The sequence below is a fragment of the Numenius arquata genome, chromosome Z, assembly GCF_964106895.1.
Source record: "Numenius arquata chromosome Z, bNumArq3.hap1.1, whole genome shotgun sequence".
In the NCBI taxonomy this organism is placed as follows: Eukaryota; Metazoa; Chordata; class Aves; order Charadriiformes; family Scolopacidae; genus Numenius; species Numenius arquata.
In genome coordinates this window covers 41,158,146-41,173,943 of record NC_133616.1, presented here as the reverse complement: position 1 = coordinate 41,173,943, position 15,798 = coordinate 41,158,146, and the positions used below count along the sequence as shown (strand labels likewise).

General features: G+C 42.7%; 1 protein-coding gene across 1 annotated transcript; it reads right to left on the bottom strand.

The window, feature by feature from the left end:
- Positions 1 to 1,339: 1,339 nt before the first annotated feature.
- On the bottom strand, positions 1,340 to 15,053 carry GCNT1 (glucosaminyl (N-acetyl) transferase 1). The gene is made up of 3 exons (XM_074166524.1): positions 14,910 to 15,053; positions 4,141 to 4,269; positions 1,340 to 3,736 (listed from the first exon to the last, which is right to left on the bottom strand). The coding sequence occupies exon 3, from the start codon at positions 3,597 to 3,599 to the stop codon at positions 2,328 to 2,330; it is 1,272 nt and encodes a 423-aa protein (XP_074022625.1). The 5' UTR covers positions 3,600 to 3,736; positions 4,141 to 4,269; positions 14,910 to 15,053; the 3' UTR covers positions 1,340 to 2,327.
- Between the last annotated feature and the right edge of the window lie 745 nt (positions 15,054 to 15,798).

Below are 15,798 nucleotides of genomic sequence, written 5' to 3'. Positions count from 1 at the left end.
CAGCTTTAGGGAGGTTTTTTGTGATTAATTTTCTCCAGAAAAATGAGAAATGCCTTCTTCTCTTATGGAGAATGTACACTAAACAGCAACACTCTCCTATTTTTCCTTCAGTACAGACCAGAATATACAGTAAGTGTGCATGGAATCTCTCTTGACTCTATCCAAACAGTAACATTTGGAGCACCTAGTCCAGTAGCATCCTCACTATCTGCAGTAATAGCATCATTCACAGCAGAGATATAAGCATTCATTGCATTATACAGATGAGTAAGTACAAAGCAGGCTGGAATAGCTAGGTAATGGGGTTGGTGCTCCAGCTGCCCAGCAGATTTCAAGCAATTGAGTCAACAGTGCATCCTGTGCAGAGAGCTTCATTATCACTTTTTCAATCTATATGAACCAGCAGATCTGGTCTGATAGAAGCAACTCATGTAGCTTGTCTTTAGGTGGAAATTCTTAAAATCAAATAACTTCCTTTCTGCTAAAATAGAACATGACTTTCTGGAATTCCCCAAAACTATATGCACCTTGTTGTAGCTTGTGGTAGAGCACAATTGTCTTTAAGAGCATTCTTGTAGAAAAGTCAAAGGGTGGGGAAGACAGGGTATTTCCCTCTACTGCCCCAGCTCGTAGGCTTTAATTACCTGATTATGCATCATGTGAGAGTCTCTGAAGGCTCCCTAAACAGCTTTCAGGTGGTTTTGAAGGCAGGGGTTGGCAAGAATAGGCCCTATTTCAGATTAAATTGCTTGCCTCTCTATCCATTTGCATGATCAACAGTAAGCAGTTCATTATGTTAATGAACCTTAGGAGAAACTTTATGACAAACTACCTTTGTAAGAAATACCTGCTGCCATTACAGCAACAGTTCAAGAAACAAAGAATTTAGTCTAGTTTGCCATTTGCTAGTACCTGTAATGAATTCCACTGTCATCTCAGGAGTAAGATAAGAGACCTGGCAGTAACTACGCATAACAAACCTGAACTGATATGGAAAGAAGTACCATCCTTCACAGCACCCTGTTTTCTCATCACCATGCTTCTGTGCCACACTGCAGCATCTAAACTAAGCAGGGACCTAGCCCGGAGCAAAACTCATCCAGATTTCCTCCTTTCCCTTCCACCAAAAGAAGAAAATAAATAAAAATCAGCTGCACCAGCTAAACATAGACAAGCTTAGACACATGAATGAATGAACACACAGAGGAAAGGTAGCACTTGGCTCAGCTGCAGCTTCAGTTGTGTATGGCAACCTACAGTAAAAATATTTTAAGTCTTCATCATTAGGATTTTTTGGTAGGGCTTTTAGAAGGACTTTAATTGTAGGAAAAGGCGATATCATTTAGAAAAATAATTTTATTTTTGCATACCCAATGTTAAAACAATCTGGAATGCAAGTTGAGCTTGATAGAAAACAGAAACCAGCAGTTCCATTGGTGACATTTAGACACTATTACAGTTCTTAGAAATTTTTGAGAAACTTGAGTCATTTTGGATCCAAAAGTAAGACTCCTGACACAGTAAAAAGTGTAAAGTTACAAATCTACCTCTCTTTAGGCACAAAACTGAAGTTTCCCTGAGAAGATGTAATTACAAACTAGTGTATAAACTTTATATCACATTATCAGGGGAGTTCAAGAGTACAAAAGCAAGATTTGGCTACCAAATTTAAACACAAGTCCTTAATACTCCACGCTGAAGATGAAAGTTTCAGGAGGATTAAGAATTTCACATTACAGAACTAGAGCAATCAGATTTAAGTTAAATGACAGCTGGCTTTGGTATATTCCCTTTTGTATAGTTTTCAGATCAATTCTAATGTTATTTTCCTGAGATCTTTCAGTACTCAGTATGAAGTCTGTGCAGTCCAGCTGCTTTTTTCTCTTTTTTTTTCCCTCCCCTTTTCATCTTTCCCTTCCAGCTAGTATTATGTTCATGGGGAAAAAAAATGAGGAATAACCATGAACGATATGCGTTTTCCAAGCCTAAAAAACAGTTTAGCCAAACTATTACAATTAACTACACCCTTTAGATAATAAATACTGCAAACAGTTAGCCTTCCAAAAATTGCTGTCTTCAATTTTGTCTCCAAATTTCCAGGCCTCAGTGTGCAACACAAGGAATCCCCATATCCACTTGATATATGTCTTCTCTCCCCCTTGTCCATGGGCAAGGCAGGGTCGTTGCCATCACCACCATACCAACATGGTGAGAACTGTTATACCCATAATCAGCATCACCACCATCAGTGTTACATGTTAAAGTACATAGCTATGCAGTATTTGTAGCTATGTTTCGTAAAAGAAGCATGCGGTATTTCAGTTCTTTCACAGATACAAAGCTTTGTGTCGCAAATGCTCTTCCAAGCATTTCACTGCAAAAGGGTCAACATCAGTGTCAAACTTATTAGCAAAGAAGTGGTGGTTTCGTAGGATCCAGTTCAGGTCTCCTACCCCAAAAACACAGACAGAGCGAACATGAACTCCACTGCATGGTGGGTAGGGTGCACCTTTCAATATGTCGCCTTCAAAGTACTGCCACTTGACAAACCTGGCCAGTGCATTCATGTCAGAAACATCATACTTGACACTAGAAGAAACTGCACCCGGGACTTCAGGGATTCTCTGAATTGTTGCCCACAGGTACTCATCTGGGCTGTATGTGTCTTTTGCCCACTCAATGAACTTAAGTATTTTGCTGCTTTCTAATACGTATTCTACAAATCTTCTACTAACTACAAAATAGGCACTACCAGAAAAAATTGGAGTACTGAGAGGTGGTAGTTCTTTGTCTATGCCTGTGTTCTTTATTTTACCATCAATAATCTCATGGTGTTTTTTCCACCTTACTTCTTTATAAATGGGCATTTTTTCTGTTTCCAAGCTGTTTTCACCTTTAAGGGCTTTTAATTTCTCTACTATTTCCTGGTTGGTCTTTATAGGAAAGTCCATGCCGCAGAGGTTTATTAGGTATTTCCAGTTTGAACTTCTTCTGTAGAGATCTTTCATGCAGTTAATGTCTGCCTGCACTCTGCTCCATGAAGCATATACAACACTCTCTAACTGGCTAGAAATAAAGACATTATCAAAACATGAGACTATTCCCTTCACAGCAGCAAAAAATGATTCTGGAGACTTTTTGTCAACATGAATGCAGTAAAAATTCTGAGGGGCATAGATTGATCTTAGAAGTCGATCAAGCATCTCAATTTTGTGATAAACCACTATTGAGTAAGCGATTGGAAATTCTGCTTCTTCAGTGCTGAGAGGTTCCATAATGTATTTCCTAGTCTTGGTGAAGGAGGCACAGTCTGCTGTCATGTTAATATAATCATTTGCTGTTAGTCTGTGGCGTTTCTTAAATGACATTAGCAACATCTCAAGCTTTACTTTTTGAATTTCTTCTATATCCCCTTCTATAATCTTGGTGCAGTTAACATTGCCAATAGGTTCTTCTTTTGTCAGCTCTAGATGTCCCCGATTTAAGAAGTGTTGTTTCTGGTTAACTTTTAAAACCGAAATGATTACTAAAATAAGAGTTAGACCCAAGAAAAGCCTGAAGCGCGAGTTGTGGCAAAACCGTAATTTCCTCTTCAGCATTTCAAATACCAGGTAGCTTTGCAGGGCTAAAAAAAATGCCCTCCACTCTACTCATATCAGCTTCAACAACTTCAGAAAAAAAAGTTTGTGTTCCTCAGGAACGTGGTGAGTTTGTCAGAGAGATGGAAGGAAAAATCCTAAAATAAAATGAAATTACTGTCATTCAAAGACCAAAAATGTTTCTTTAAAAAAAATAGTTAATAATTACATTGTTATTTTGTGACAATAAAAAGGTGAATAGTTCAGCCAAAAATATTCTGCTGAAAATAAGAAATTAATGAATAAAATTAGTTTATTTTTCTAGAAAAAGATTGGGAGAGGCAGATTTCATGACACACTATTTCTATAGTACTAAGACTACAAACCAAACTTCAATATGAAAACAGAGCCGATTCAGCGGCATCTGACAAAAAAAAAGCCAGTAAGTCACATATATTACTGAGAAGCAAGCATTTGATGTTAATTCACACTTCAGAGTTTGACAAGAATGTTTTATACTCACTTCAGCAGTGACATAGATTTCATTGTAATTATAACTTACCACTCACTTCCTGGATGCTAGCCATGCTTCATCTTCTCACCAGGAAAGCAGTCCCTGAAGCCTTTCAAGATTGAGACACGGTCTCTTCAACATCCTGCAGATGAGCTCAGAAATATCATCAAGAAAGAGCTGATGAGAAAGGGAGAAAGAAATTAGTATAGCATAGCTCTTCAACTTTCAGAGTTCTGAGAACAGCTCTGACTGAATTGCTGAAGTACCTTTTTAAGGTAAAAGGCAATACTTATGGCCTATCTCTAAAGTTGATTTGTGTTAAGTCATTGCAAATGCACAAATCTAAGAGCACAGCAGTGTTGTGTTACCATCGTTTAAGCACACATGTTTTTATGATTCAGCAATTGCTTTTAAGTGGAAATATGCTGCCAGGTTGAGTTGCAACAAGATTTATAATATGCCAATTTTATTTTCATCTTTATTTCCCAGGCAGTACATCATTTTTGTTTGTTAGCCTGTTTCCCCTTAAGCAGTTTCTTTCTGTTTCAGTACTCTATGAAGGGATCACTGCCTAGTTATGCAGCTGCTACAGCTGTAGCTGCTGAGAAAACTGCAGTCTAGAACTGGATTACAGAGCTGGGTGTCTTTTTTTGTAAGTACTACCTTATGCAGGTAAACTAATCAAGAAAAGAATAACAGAATAACTTAAACAACTTGCATTGCCACTCAAATGGCATTTGTACTCACAAATTCATTGCCTAATGTAATTCAGTGCAGGTTTGAATTTCAAACCAACCTCTAACTGCAAAAGCCAATACAGTTTATAGAGAACATCTTCCAAAATTTTAATCTGTAAGTTAAAAGTTTAATGAAATAATGAAATATTTGAGACATATACAGCTCCTTTCATTTTTACTACTTTTAAGAAAAATTTAGTGCCTCTGAATAACTTTCTGAACAGCTCTGAGAATAATTGCTACTCCCAAAAGCTGGTAAGAAAATTTAAGAAAAAGAAGTGTGCAGTGTGTACACTTCTGTTTTTGCTGTAGGCTGTTCAGTGTAGGTTTTTTTTTGTTTTTTTTTTTTGCCTCTTTGCTTTAAGCTACCTCAATATCATTTTAGCTTTTCGTTCTTAAACTGTTGCTTTTAACCTGCTACTTGCAAGTCTCAGAACAGTAATGCTGGCGGTAACGTGCCCACAGCATTGCAAACTGACTGCAGGAATTGATCCACCTGTAGTACGTGGGGGTAAGGTCCGGTTCACTGCACAAATATCTAGCACAGCTATAAGGATCAGCAGTATTTTAAGGAAGTACAATAACCAAATATTTTGTAATTCAAGCCACCAACAGGCAGAGACCACAAACTATTTGTGACTAACAGTGTTATATAAACACCTTATTTACTATAAAGTGTACTTTGTTTTCAGAGTTACACCTGTAACTATTTTATCCTGCATTTCTAATTTATCTTAGGGGGTGGGCATTTGTTCCAAGTCTAGTTTAGGTGTATAGTGAAGAAGAAGAACTGGAAGAACTAAAATTTTAACCCTTAAGGTAGCCAGGCGAACTAGTGTGCAATTGCAGCTGAAAGAACAGAGGTACCGTTTAAGTATCATGTCTCACACTTTGAATTTGAATTTAAAAAAAATTGAAACTCCTCAATTACCACTTTCAGTTTGCAATGTGACATCAAACATAATGACATGATTTAGAGCAAGTTTTAACATGCTTTATAATTGCACACTTGCTTACTGACATCGTCTAGTTTTGACTAGTAGATCTGATCCAATAAAAATATATCCATCATATATGAAATTAACAAAGGAAGGATACTCACTATGTGGTAGTCTCCATAATCTCTACTGAGTATGTATTTCCATAGAATGAAGCTTGAGATACTGGTTACCCTTAAATTACTGTCTTCTGACTATCAACTCAGAAATTAAGACTACACTTACATTTGTGAAGCTTTAGCTGACAGAAAGTGGCATCATTCTTTCTTTAGGATGAGAGTTAGCACTACTATTTTATCCCATTCTCAGCTTTTATAGGAGGACTAGCATTGTGGAGTAACCATACTTCAAGAGGATTGCTACCCCCTCCCTGTTCTTTACAACGCAGGCACACTTAATCGAAAGCTATCATTGAGGTCTTTACCTTCTACAATTTCAGAAGAATAAAGCTTACTAAGAAGTATTTCCTGCTCCTTTTTTAGAATAAAACTTAGTTAAAAGCGGGATAAAGAATCTCTTTCAGAAAGGCCTTGTATACTCAGCTGGGTGCACCTCCTCTATTTGTTTTGAGCTCAGAATAATCATATCCTGCATTTCCATTATACCAAAACGCGAGATCTGCAAACATTTACACATTAACACGGTTCTTATCTTCAGGTGCAAATTTTTCCCCACAGTCAAATTTCTCTCACTGATGTGCTGCTTCCTCTGAACAGTCTTTACAATAAGTTACTATTTGTTTACGCTTACAATTCCTTTTCTAAAAAGTCCTAAAACTCGATCATATTCTATTCTTTGCAAAAGCAGATATTTCAGGATAAGTAAAGATTTGGCACCTTTCATGTAATAAATTTCCTGGGTTTTGTTTTATAAGTCTAGAATACTCATTAACATAGCTTCAGACTGCATTCAGTAAAGCTTCTAACATCTTTTTCTCAAGCTCTGTGTAGTTTCAGTGTGCACGCTAGAGAATGCTGTGTCAGAGGCAGCATTTTGCACTGTGAGAGAACAGGAGAGAGGTTTGTGCAGCCACAGATAAAAAGATCCTGTGCTGCAGCCTTGGTGCAGCTCGCAACTGAAGTTTAGTTACAGAAGTTATGTACTTGACCCACTTCTTTCTTTTACTGCCTCCTGCTCAAGTCAGAGCCTATATTTCTGATGCAGTAGTCATTAAAAGGAGAAACTTATAGCTGGTATTTGGAGGAGTTAGCGCAAAGGTTGAGTTAGTCACCTGCTTCCTTCTTTCCTGCCAAAATTATTCTTCATTGCTGTATACAAACTGTATTGTGTGACTAAAGACAAAAACAAGATAATTTCAACGTGATTTCTACTAGAGACTAGTGTTCTCCATTTAAATAGACCTTATGGAAAGATGCATTACTATACCTAGTTTAAATCTCCATTTCTGGCACCTCTTCTGTGTCAGAGGGCAAATCACTTGGATCATCTGCCTCTTAGTTTATGCATCTGTGAAACAAGTAATCATTACCCGGCAGTTTTCGAGATGTCTTGGTAAAAGTCAGGTTCTGATTTGACTTTTACACTGTAAAGGTGCTAGTGTAAAACAATATAATGAACCAGCTATATAAAATATGGCTTATATAAACCAGCTATATAAAATGCTGTTAACCCGACAGGCTAAATTATTAATCTGACCCATGGTACTGACTGAAGCAAGTCAGCAATAGACTACGTAGGTACTTATGCCAAAGTAGCTGAAGGGGAATAAAATTCATCAAAGACAGGCTACAGCCACAGATAAGGGAGCAACACTCTCCAGGCCCAGCTCAGCATGGGATTTTAGATAAGTTTGGCTTCACCCATTCTTAAAAAAAACCAGAAAATCCCAAAAGAAGCATAAGTCTTCAGAGAAAAAACCCCAAACAAATAAGACCTTTTATGTGATTATACCACAGCTTGGTGGGAGACCAAATTTCACACAGAGGTTTTATACAGACAGGCTGGACTGGAGGTGCAGCATGAAATGGCAGTGCTATTAGCAAGGACCCTTATATCCACACCATGGGGCTGGTCCTACAAAAGAGGATGTTTGTGAGGGTGCAGGGCCAGCAAAGGGCTGCTACACCAGTCCTGACGAAGGGCACATGCCTCAGCCTAGAAACAGGGAAACCAGCCTTTGGCCGCCGGCACAGCAGACCTCTTCAGCTGCAGTTTCATGGTGCAACTGGTCCGATACCACAACATGCTGCAAGTGAAATGAGCAGCCCTGCTCCCATCTCTACTGGCCACACGTCAGACTGGGAGGAGTATGGCAGCAGATTCAATGATCTGGCCTGCTCATTGAATGGTGATCTGTCTGCGTTCAGCCCTCATGGCCGCCGTCAGGGCCTCAAAGGCACAAATCATTGAATCATAGAATGGTTTGGGTTGGAAAGGACCTTAAAGATCATCTTGTTCCAACCCCCCTGCCATGGGCAGGGACACCTCCCACCAGACCAGGTTGGTCAAAGCCCCATCCAGCCTGGTCTTGAACACTTCCAGGGATGGGGCATCCACAGCTTCTCTGGGCAACTTGTTCCTGTGCCTCACCACCCTCACAGTAAAGAATGTCTTCCTAATATCTAATCTAAACCTCCCCTCTTTCAGTTTAAAACCATCACCCCTTACCCTACTGCTTCAGTCCCTGATCAAGAGTCCTTCCCCATCTCTCCCGTAGGCCCCCTTCAGGCACTGGAAGGCCATTACAAGGTCTACCCGGAGCCTTCTCTTCTCCAGACTGAACAACCCTGACTCTCTCAGCCTGTCCTCACAGGAGAGGTGCTCCAGCCCTCTGATCATCTTTGTGGCCCTCCTCTGGACCCACTCCAACAGGTCCATGTCTTTCTTGTGCCGAGTACTCCAAAGCTGGACACAGTACTCTAAGTGGGGTCTCAAGAGAGGGGAGTAGAGAGGTAGAATCACCTCCTGTCCACCTGCTGGCCACACTTCCATTGATGCAGCCCAGGACGGGTTGGCTTTCTGGGCTGTGAGCGCACATTTACGCTTTTATAAGATTATACCTTGACGACTCCAGCCAGCCCCCTCTGAGCTCCCCCATGACCCCCACAGTGCTGTCAGCTCCTGCCCCAGTGATGCCATGGCAGGGCTGGTCTCCAGCCCCCACAGCCTGGCCATGGGCCTTGACAAGCTGGGCTCAGCCCAGCCTTGGCCTGTCCCAATCCCCAGGCATCACCCTGATGCCTGAGCTGCCCCCGTGTCTCCCAGCCGCCCCACTCCCGGCAGGGGTGGTGGGACGGGCCTGCCTGCCAGACCTGCCATGAGGAGCCCCCAGCCCTGCAGCAGCCTGGAAATCTCCGCTCACCATGCCGCAGCAAACCCAGGCTCCAGGCTTTTAGGCTCATGTTTGTACTGATATGGCTGAAAGTGAGAGATGGGTCTTTCCCTAAATGAGGTTAAAAGCAGTGGCAGTCTCTACTCAGCATTACTCTAGGGCGGCACCACTCTCCAGGGCTGTTCACTTTGCTGGAGTCATAGCATTGGGATTGGGAAAATAGGATTTCTGGTCCCCAGGAGCTGCAAGGCCTCCCTCCTGCCAGCTTGCATAAAATGCACCACCCTCCTCCGTCCTGACTGAAGGAGTTTAGAGAGCAGAGCAAAACTGCAAACATAGTAGATATTTTTTTGTGTTTAAGCAATAACCATACATTTTTATGGTAAGTACATTTTTTCCTTGGAAAAAGCATCTAGGGCTTGCTGTGAAATGGTACACACCCATCTCATGATAAAATGAAAATCAGTAGGGGCTGGTGGCACAGGAACCAAAGAAAATCATGTGTCTTGATTTTGGCACTTTTCTCACATCAATGGAAAAATTGTTAAGGCAAGATGTTAAACGCCAATTTGGCATCCAAAAGGAAGCAATGTAGCCTCCAAAATACACCATGGGCCAGCATCAGCACCAGAAGTTCAGAAGGGGGTAGGTACAGGGTAAGAAAGTACTTTGGGGTACTTCAGCAGCCTATATATCTTGTGAAAGACTGATACAAAGGCCAGGAAAGAGTTTAGAGTTAGATAGCATCACAGAGGCTGTCAGGAGGTCAAAACCAGTTACAAGAAGAGCAGGGAAGGTCTGATAGGCCTTGCAAGCTTAGCTGCCATGTTCTAGAGTCACAACTCTCTCAGCCTTGTGGGCTGCTGAACTAAGGTGCACCTGGCTCCTTCCCTTCATTTTTCCTCCTGTTCTGCTTCCTCTAACAAATTCCAGAGGAAGAAGACATTGATGTTTGCTCTCTTGTAGTTGCTTTGGTGATTTTTGGTGTACTGTGGAGAGGACCCAGCAACACGAACATTACACCGGCCTCTATCATATGTCCACAGACACATTAGCTTTCAATCAAGGTCTTGCAACAGGGACAGGTATTTGAAAACTTCCTGGCAGCTGCACTAATATCCTACATCCATTCATGACAACCTGTGAGTTGTTATTTAGAGAAATATATTGAAGAAAAGCCAAGTAGAAAATATAGTGCTGAGTACATCCACCCCTGAAGTAGTAATTGGGATGGGCCAGGAGAAAAGTAATCATTTTGATGGGTGGGGGGTGAAAGTCAGAACTGACTTATTTTTCCCTTCTCTTGCCTGGGAGGGAGGGAAGATGTAAGGAAGTTTCAGCTTCCCCTAAAAATATTAATTGAGCAGGTGTTGACCTGCTCCTTGCTGTTCTCTTTCCCCATTCACAAATTCTGCCCAAGATACAAAACTTTTCCTCAACAGTTGAAGAAGGCCCTCCACTGAGGGTGGATTTGCTGCAAAATCCTTAAGTTTTACCAGGGCATATCCACGATGCTTAAAAGCATACATGTCCTGCAAGCAGTTATTACAATTAACCTGCTTCCATTCAGGTTCAGTTATGCAGAACATTCATTCTGATGAGGAAGTGATTTTTAAAGCAGTAAGCATCTTGCATAAATACAAACACACATGAGCACAAAGACAGACCACAGATGCAGGGTTATCTGCAGGGATCTGCCAGACACAGAGCAGAGTCACATTTACTTGACATTTCCATGATATCGAGCAGCATGGTCTTGAAAGCAGGTATGCCTGTAACTGAATGAAAGTACTCATGTTTGTTCCATTAGATGGTCTTCAGTCTTACTGAAAATAAGGATTGGTCATAAGCTGAGTATTTGAGATACCATTAGACTTTACAGGGCTAAGACCTTAACTCAGAAAGTCATTCAGAGGCAGCAGCAGGGTTCCCTGTGGGTGCAGTTGTCTGCTGATTGACAGCACTCTGCAAGAGGAGGGCATTTCCTTCAGAGCTGCTTAAAAACAAACAATAACGAAAAACTAGAAGACTTTTCCTTTTTATAGGAAAAAATACATCTCCAGTCTCGTTAGCTTAGAAGGCAGTTTTAAACAAAGCTCCCCAAATGACTAGCACCGCTACACCTACCACTACATAGAGATTAAATAGTGATTGTAGCTAAAAGCAGATATTTGTTTTTCATGGGGGGGGGGGGAGGGTAAGGGGGAGAGAAGTATGAAAATACATTCAAACCCCCGAGTTATGTAGAGATCTTATGTTCAAATGTCAGGAATCTGACACACTAAAATCTTTCTCTTTTTAAAAACCAAGTCAAACCCACGTGAACATACACTTGATGTGTAAAATGGCACTGAAAAAATGTAAATTTTGATAGCCTTTCTAATCCTCTCTTGTACTACAGTATCAAGTTAACCTTCCTCAGAGCAGCTGAAAGCCTGATTCCCATTTGCCTTCCTTCACATTCATCCTTAGAGGTCCCACAGGCAGACCTATAACAATAAGAAATTTCAAGTACAGAAAGTAAAGCCATTATGGCAATGTCATTCAGTAACCAGTTCCTACCTCAAGAAGTCTGCAATTCTTAGTACTGAGGAAAGGAACTAACTCACTTAGTAATTAACTCACTAAAAATATTACTTTTTACCTCAAAGTAACTAACACTGAAAGTACACTTACAAATTCCGAGACAAAACCCCACAAAATCTTTAAAATAAGGTCCAATTTAACACCCAGTACAACTGCCTGGTGTTCATCAAGATAATTTGTACACATTGGCTGCTTCAAAGTAAAGTACATGTCTATTTTTTCACAGTATTCTAAAGTAAGAACTATAATTTCGCCAGGAATGGAGCAATTGCTGCACTCCTCATGCCCATCTACAGAATTTTGCTAACTGCTAAATGTGACAATGCTGTATTTCAGAATAGGACACACTGGCAGACTCTGTTACAGGAAAGGAAATCTACGTTAAACCACAACTAAATCTCATGGGGGAAGGAAGAGGCTGTCAAATTTTTGAGTACTTGGACCCTTCTTCAAGCACAACGTTTAAAATACTATTCTGAGGACACTTTCTTTAGCCCTATGTAGAAGACAATGCTTTAAAGCCGTACCTACAGTTACAGTTCATCAGTGAGCTCAAGAACAAATGGTAACAGCAGCAATCATCTCCTCTGGAAAGAATAGATGTCTCTTGTAGTTACAGGACTAACAAGGGTCAACATCATGCTTAGGTGTGTAGGTTTAACCCTATTGTGCAAGTCAATAAAATAATACTTCCTACTTTTAATCTACAGCTTAAGAGGTATTTTGGGGGTTTTTTTTCACTGTTCATGTCAGGTGAGATGTGTTTAATCTGACCTGCAAGACAACTGCACATAAAAATACAGTTCAAAAATACAACTTTTTATTGTCTAAGGAGCAGATACTACCTGGAAAGTAGGTTGTGCTGGAAAATACACAAAAAGACATGCAAACACACACACAACCCCATATTATAGTTTATAGTACTGTATATATCATCAGCAATGGGTAACTTTCAACATCATGACAGAAGCTTTACACTGGGTGAGAACTGCCACCTCTTATTACCTTCCTTGCAGGATTTTTCAGTAGGAAAACAGCCTAATCCTTCCACCCCACAAAAAGATAAACAAAAGAAGAAATCTAATTGAGAAATACAATTAATTTGAAATCTAATTGAGAACAATATGTACGTTAGGAGAACCCACACCCGGGAAGAGTGTAACAAAGAGAGTAACACAGTTACCAAACACACAGTTTTTGTTATGATTTACACTGTTCTTGTCTGGTGGGTGCAACCACTTTCTGAGATAACCTATCACAGTTTTCTGAGATGCAATGAGGTTTCTGTTTGTTTTATTAAGCTTTTGTACTAGCCTTACGATTATCCCGTGCATAATAATGCTTCACAGTGCAAGAAGTGGTTTCCCTGGAGCTACGAAGTAAACCTAATAGCGCAAGTTATTTCGGTTGTACTAGCTGGGCATGCTACATTCTTGTGGAATTACCTTTTTTCACCTTTCCTAAAACAGAATTCTACGTTGGTAGTTAGGTATTTTCAAGTTTCAGAAGCTTAAGGACCAAAGTAAGTGGAGAACTTTTGGATTTCATTGAAATCCAAGAGAAAACCAGGAGGAGATTAATAGAAAAACAAAATTAATTTTTTTTTTTGTAAGACTAGCAGTGGGTTTTCCACTGTGGCAACAAATTTGGAAAGTAGAATTTGGCTTAGTAAATCACCATATTCTCAGCACAGCAGACTGTAAATCTTCAGCTTGTGTGTTCCCCAGTGCGTTTTGCTTAAGTTAGAAAAACGAGAACAAACTTGGCAAAGGTACTGATTTTTTGGGTAATTGGGTTTTTAAAACAACTTTTAGCTCTTCTGGCCTCAGGAAAGAAGTATAACCCCAGACAATTCAGATTCACAGGAAAGAGATGATGTTGATAACTGACGTTTGCTATACTAGAGAATCACTGGGAGAAATTAAAACCAGTATTTTCTTTTGTATACACCTACTTTCAAAAGCAACATGCTTTTGTAACTGAGATCCAACTTGAGCTACAAATACCGCATAATTTTTCACAACAATTTTCCAGTTGAAGTCGATAGACTGAAATGCTACATTTGTCCCCGCTTCTTTTACTACCATTTCTGACTCAGTCATTCTTGCCAGCTCTGAGGTCATCCACCTCATATTCCATTAAACGAGGAATTTAAAATTGCAGGCTCCAAAACAGCAGTTCCCTCCTGCTGCCACTCCTCCTCTTTCCCACAAAGAAATCTACTTTTCTGAGCAACCTTGAAAGGAGGCAAAGTGCCAGAGCATAACTGAGCCTCCTGTCAGGCTTCTGAGCCCTCCCACCCAACTTGGGTCAGAGAAAACTATTTACAGCCTTCTAAACAGCTTTGCTGTTCTGAAAAGAAGGAGGTTTCTTCAGGGTTTTCCCAGTTCTAGCAAGTTTAACAGAGAAAAAAAAAAAAAAAACACCACACACCCCAGGATTGCAATACCTCAGGAGCATCAGATGTCCCTTGAACTCTGCGCTCGCTAACAGATTTCATACCAACCCAGCACCCCTGCAGCCAACAGCCTGCTCTCGGCTCCCCTGCATGCACCGACGCAGTAGAAGCCAAAGGGAGGAAGGGAAGAAAGGCAGACAGAAAGGGGGGAAAGAAAGAAAAACAAAAAAAAAAAAAAAAAAAGAAGAAAAAAAAGGAGAGGAGAGGAGAGGAGAGGAGAGGAGAGGAGAGGAGAGGAGAGGAGAGGAGAGGAGAGGAGAGGAGAGGAGAGGAGAGGAGAGGAGAGGAGAGGAGAGGAGAGGAGAGGAGAGGAGAGGAGAGGAGAGGAGAGGAGAGGAGAGGAGAGGAGAGGAGAGGAGAGGGAGAGGAGAGGGAGAGGAGAGGGAGAGGAGAGGGAGAGGAGAGGGAGAGGAGAGGGAGAGGAGAGGGAGAGGAGAGGGAGAGGAGAGGAGAGGGAGAGGAGAGGGAGAGGAGAGGAAGGAAGGAAGGAGATAAACAGCGAAAGAAAAGAAAGAAGAGAGAGGAAGAAAGGGAAGAGGGAAGGAGAGAAAGGGAAGAAAGTAAAGAGGAGCCGAAAGAAGAGAAGGATGAGAGAGGCAGAGCAGATGCGCTTTCCCTTCCCCCGGGTGCGGCACCTGCCCGGCGATCCCGCCGCTCCAGGGGGGAGCTCTGCGCCCCTCGGCAGGACACGGCGGAGATCCCCGGGAAGAGCGGTGCTCCCACCCCGGCCCTCCCGCAGCACCCACCTGCGGGGCCGCGGCCGCTCCGGCGCGGCTCGGCGTACGGCAGCGCCCCGGGGCAGCCAGTGCAGGCTGGGTGCCCCAGCAGCGCGGAGCTGCACGTCCCCTGCCTGCGCGGCCCGGCCCGGGCTCCCTGCGCCCCGCCCGGCCCCGCACCCTCCCCCGGCACACCCACCCACGGCCCGGGCCGTCGCTCCACTGCCCCCGTCGCCGCTGGCCGCGTCCCGCCCCCTCCCGCACTCCGAGTTGTCGCCAGCCCCTCAAGCGACTGCCGTCCTTTAGCTTTTTTTTTTTTTTCCCTCTTAAGGCTACCCCTGGCAGTGCCGGTAACGTTGAAACCCACGTGGGACGGAGCGGGGGCAACTCCTCTGTGGCTCACGGCAACAAAAGGGGTTTCTGACGGTGCCCCCGAGGAACGTCAGGAGGAGGCAACGCCGGCGGGGCATGCCCCAAACCGGTCACAAGCCCACACGGCTGTGCGGCATGGCAGTGCCACCCCGGGGGCGAGGGGCAAAGTCCCCGCGACGGCACCGGAGGGGCTCTGTTGGGTGGCGGCAGCCGCGCCTTGTGGAGCCGGGGCTCCCGCAGCCGTGGGCGTGCAGCGCCTGCCGGAGCTCGCCTTTACCGCTCACGTGTGTTTTAAATGGGGCAGTGGGTGGAAAAGTCGAGAGGCGAAGTGGGGTGGGGGAGTGGGGTGGAGGGGTCGGTGGGGGGGCAGCAGACCCGGCTGGGAAACCGGGTGCGAAACTTGCCGCGGTGAAAAGAAAAGCGTGTTCGGGCGGAGTCTGAGGAAGTCTTTGGTTTGTTGTTCGCTCTGTCCCATCAAATGTCTGCCCGAGGATAAATACACTCGACAGGGTCTGGAGAGCTGTGAAACATGAACGTGGAGTTTAAG

Bases quoted from the DNA above. Each gene is read 5' to 3' on its own strand.
- GCNT1 (XM_074166524.1), bottom strand. From the start codon at position 3,599: ATGCTGAAGAGGAAATTACGGTTTTGCCACAACTCGCGCTTCAGGCTT.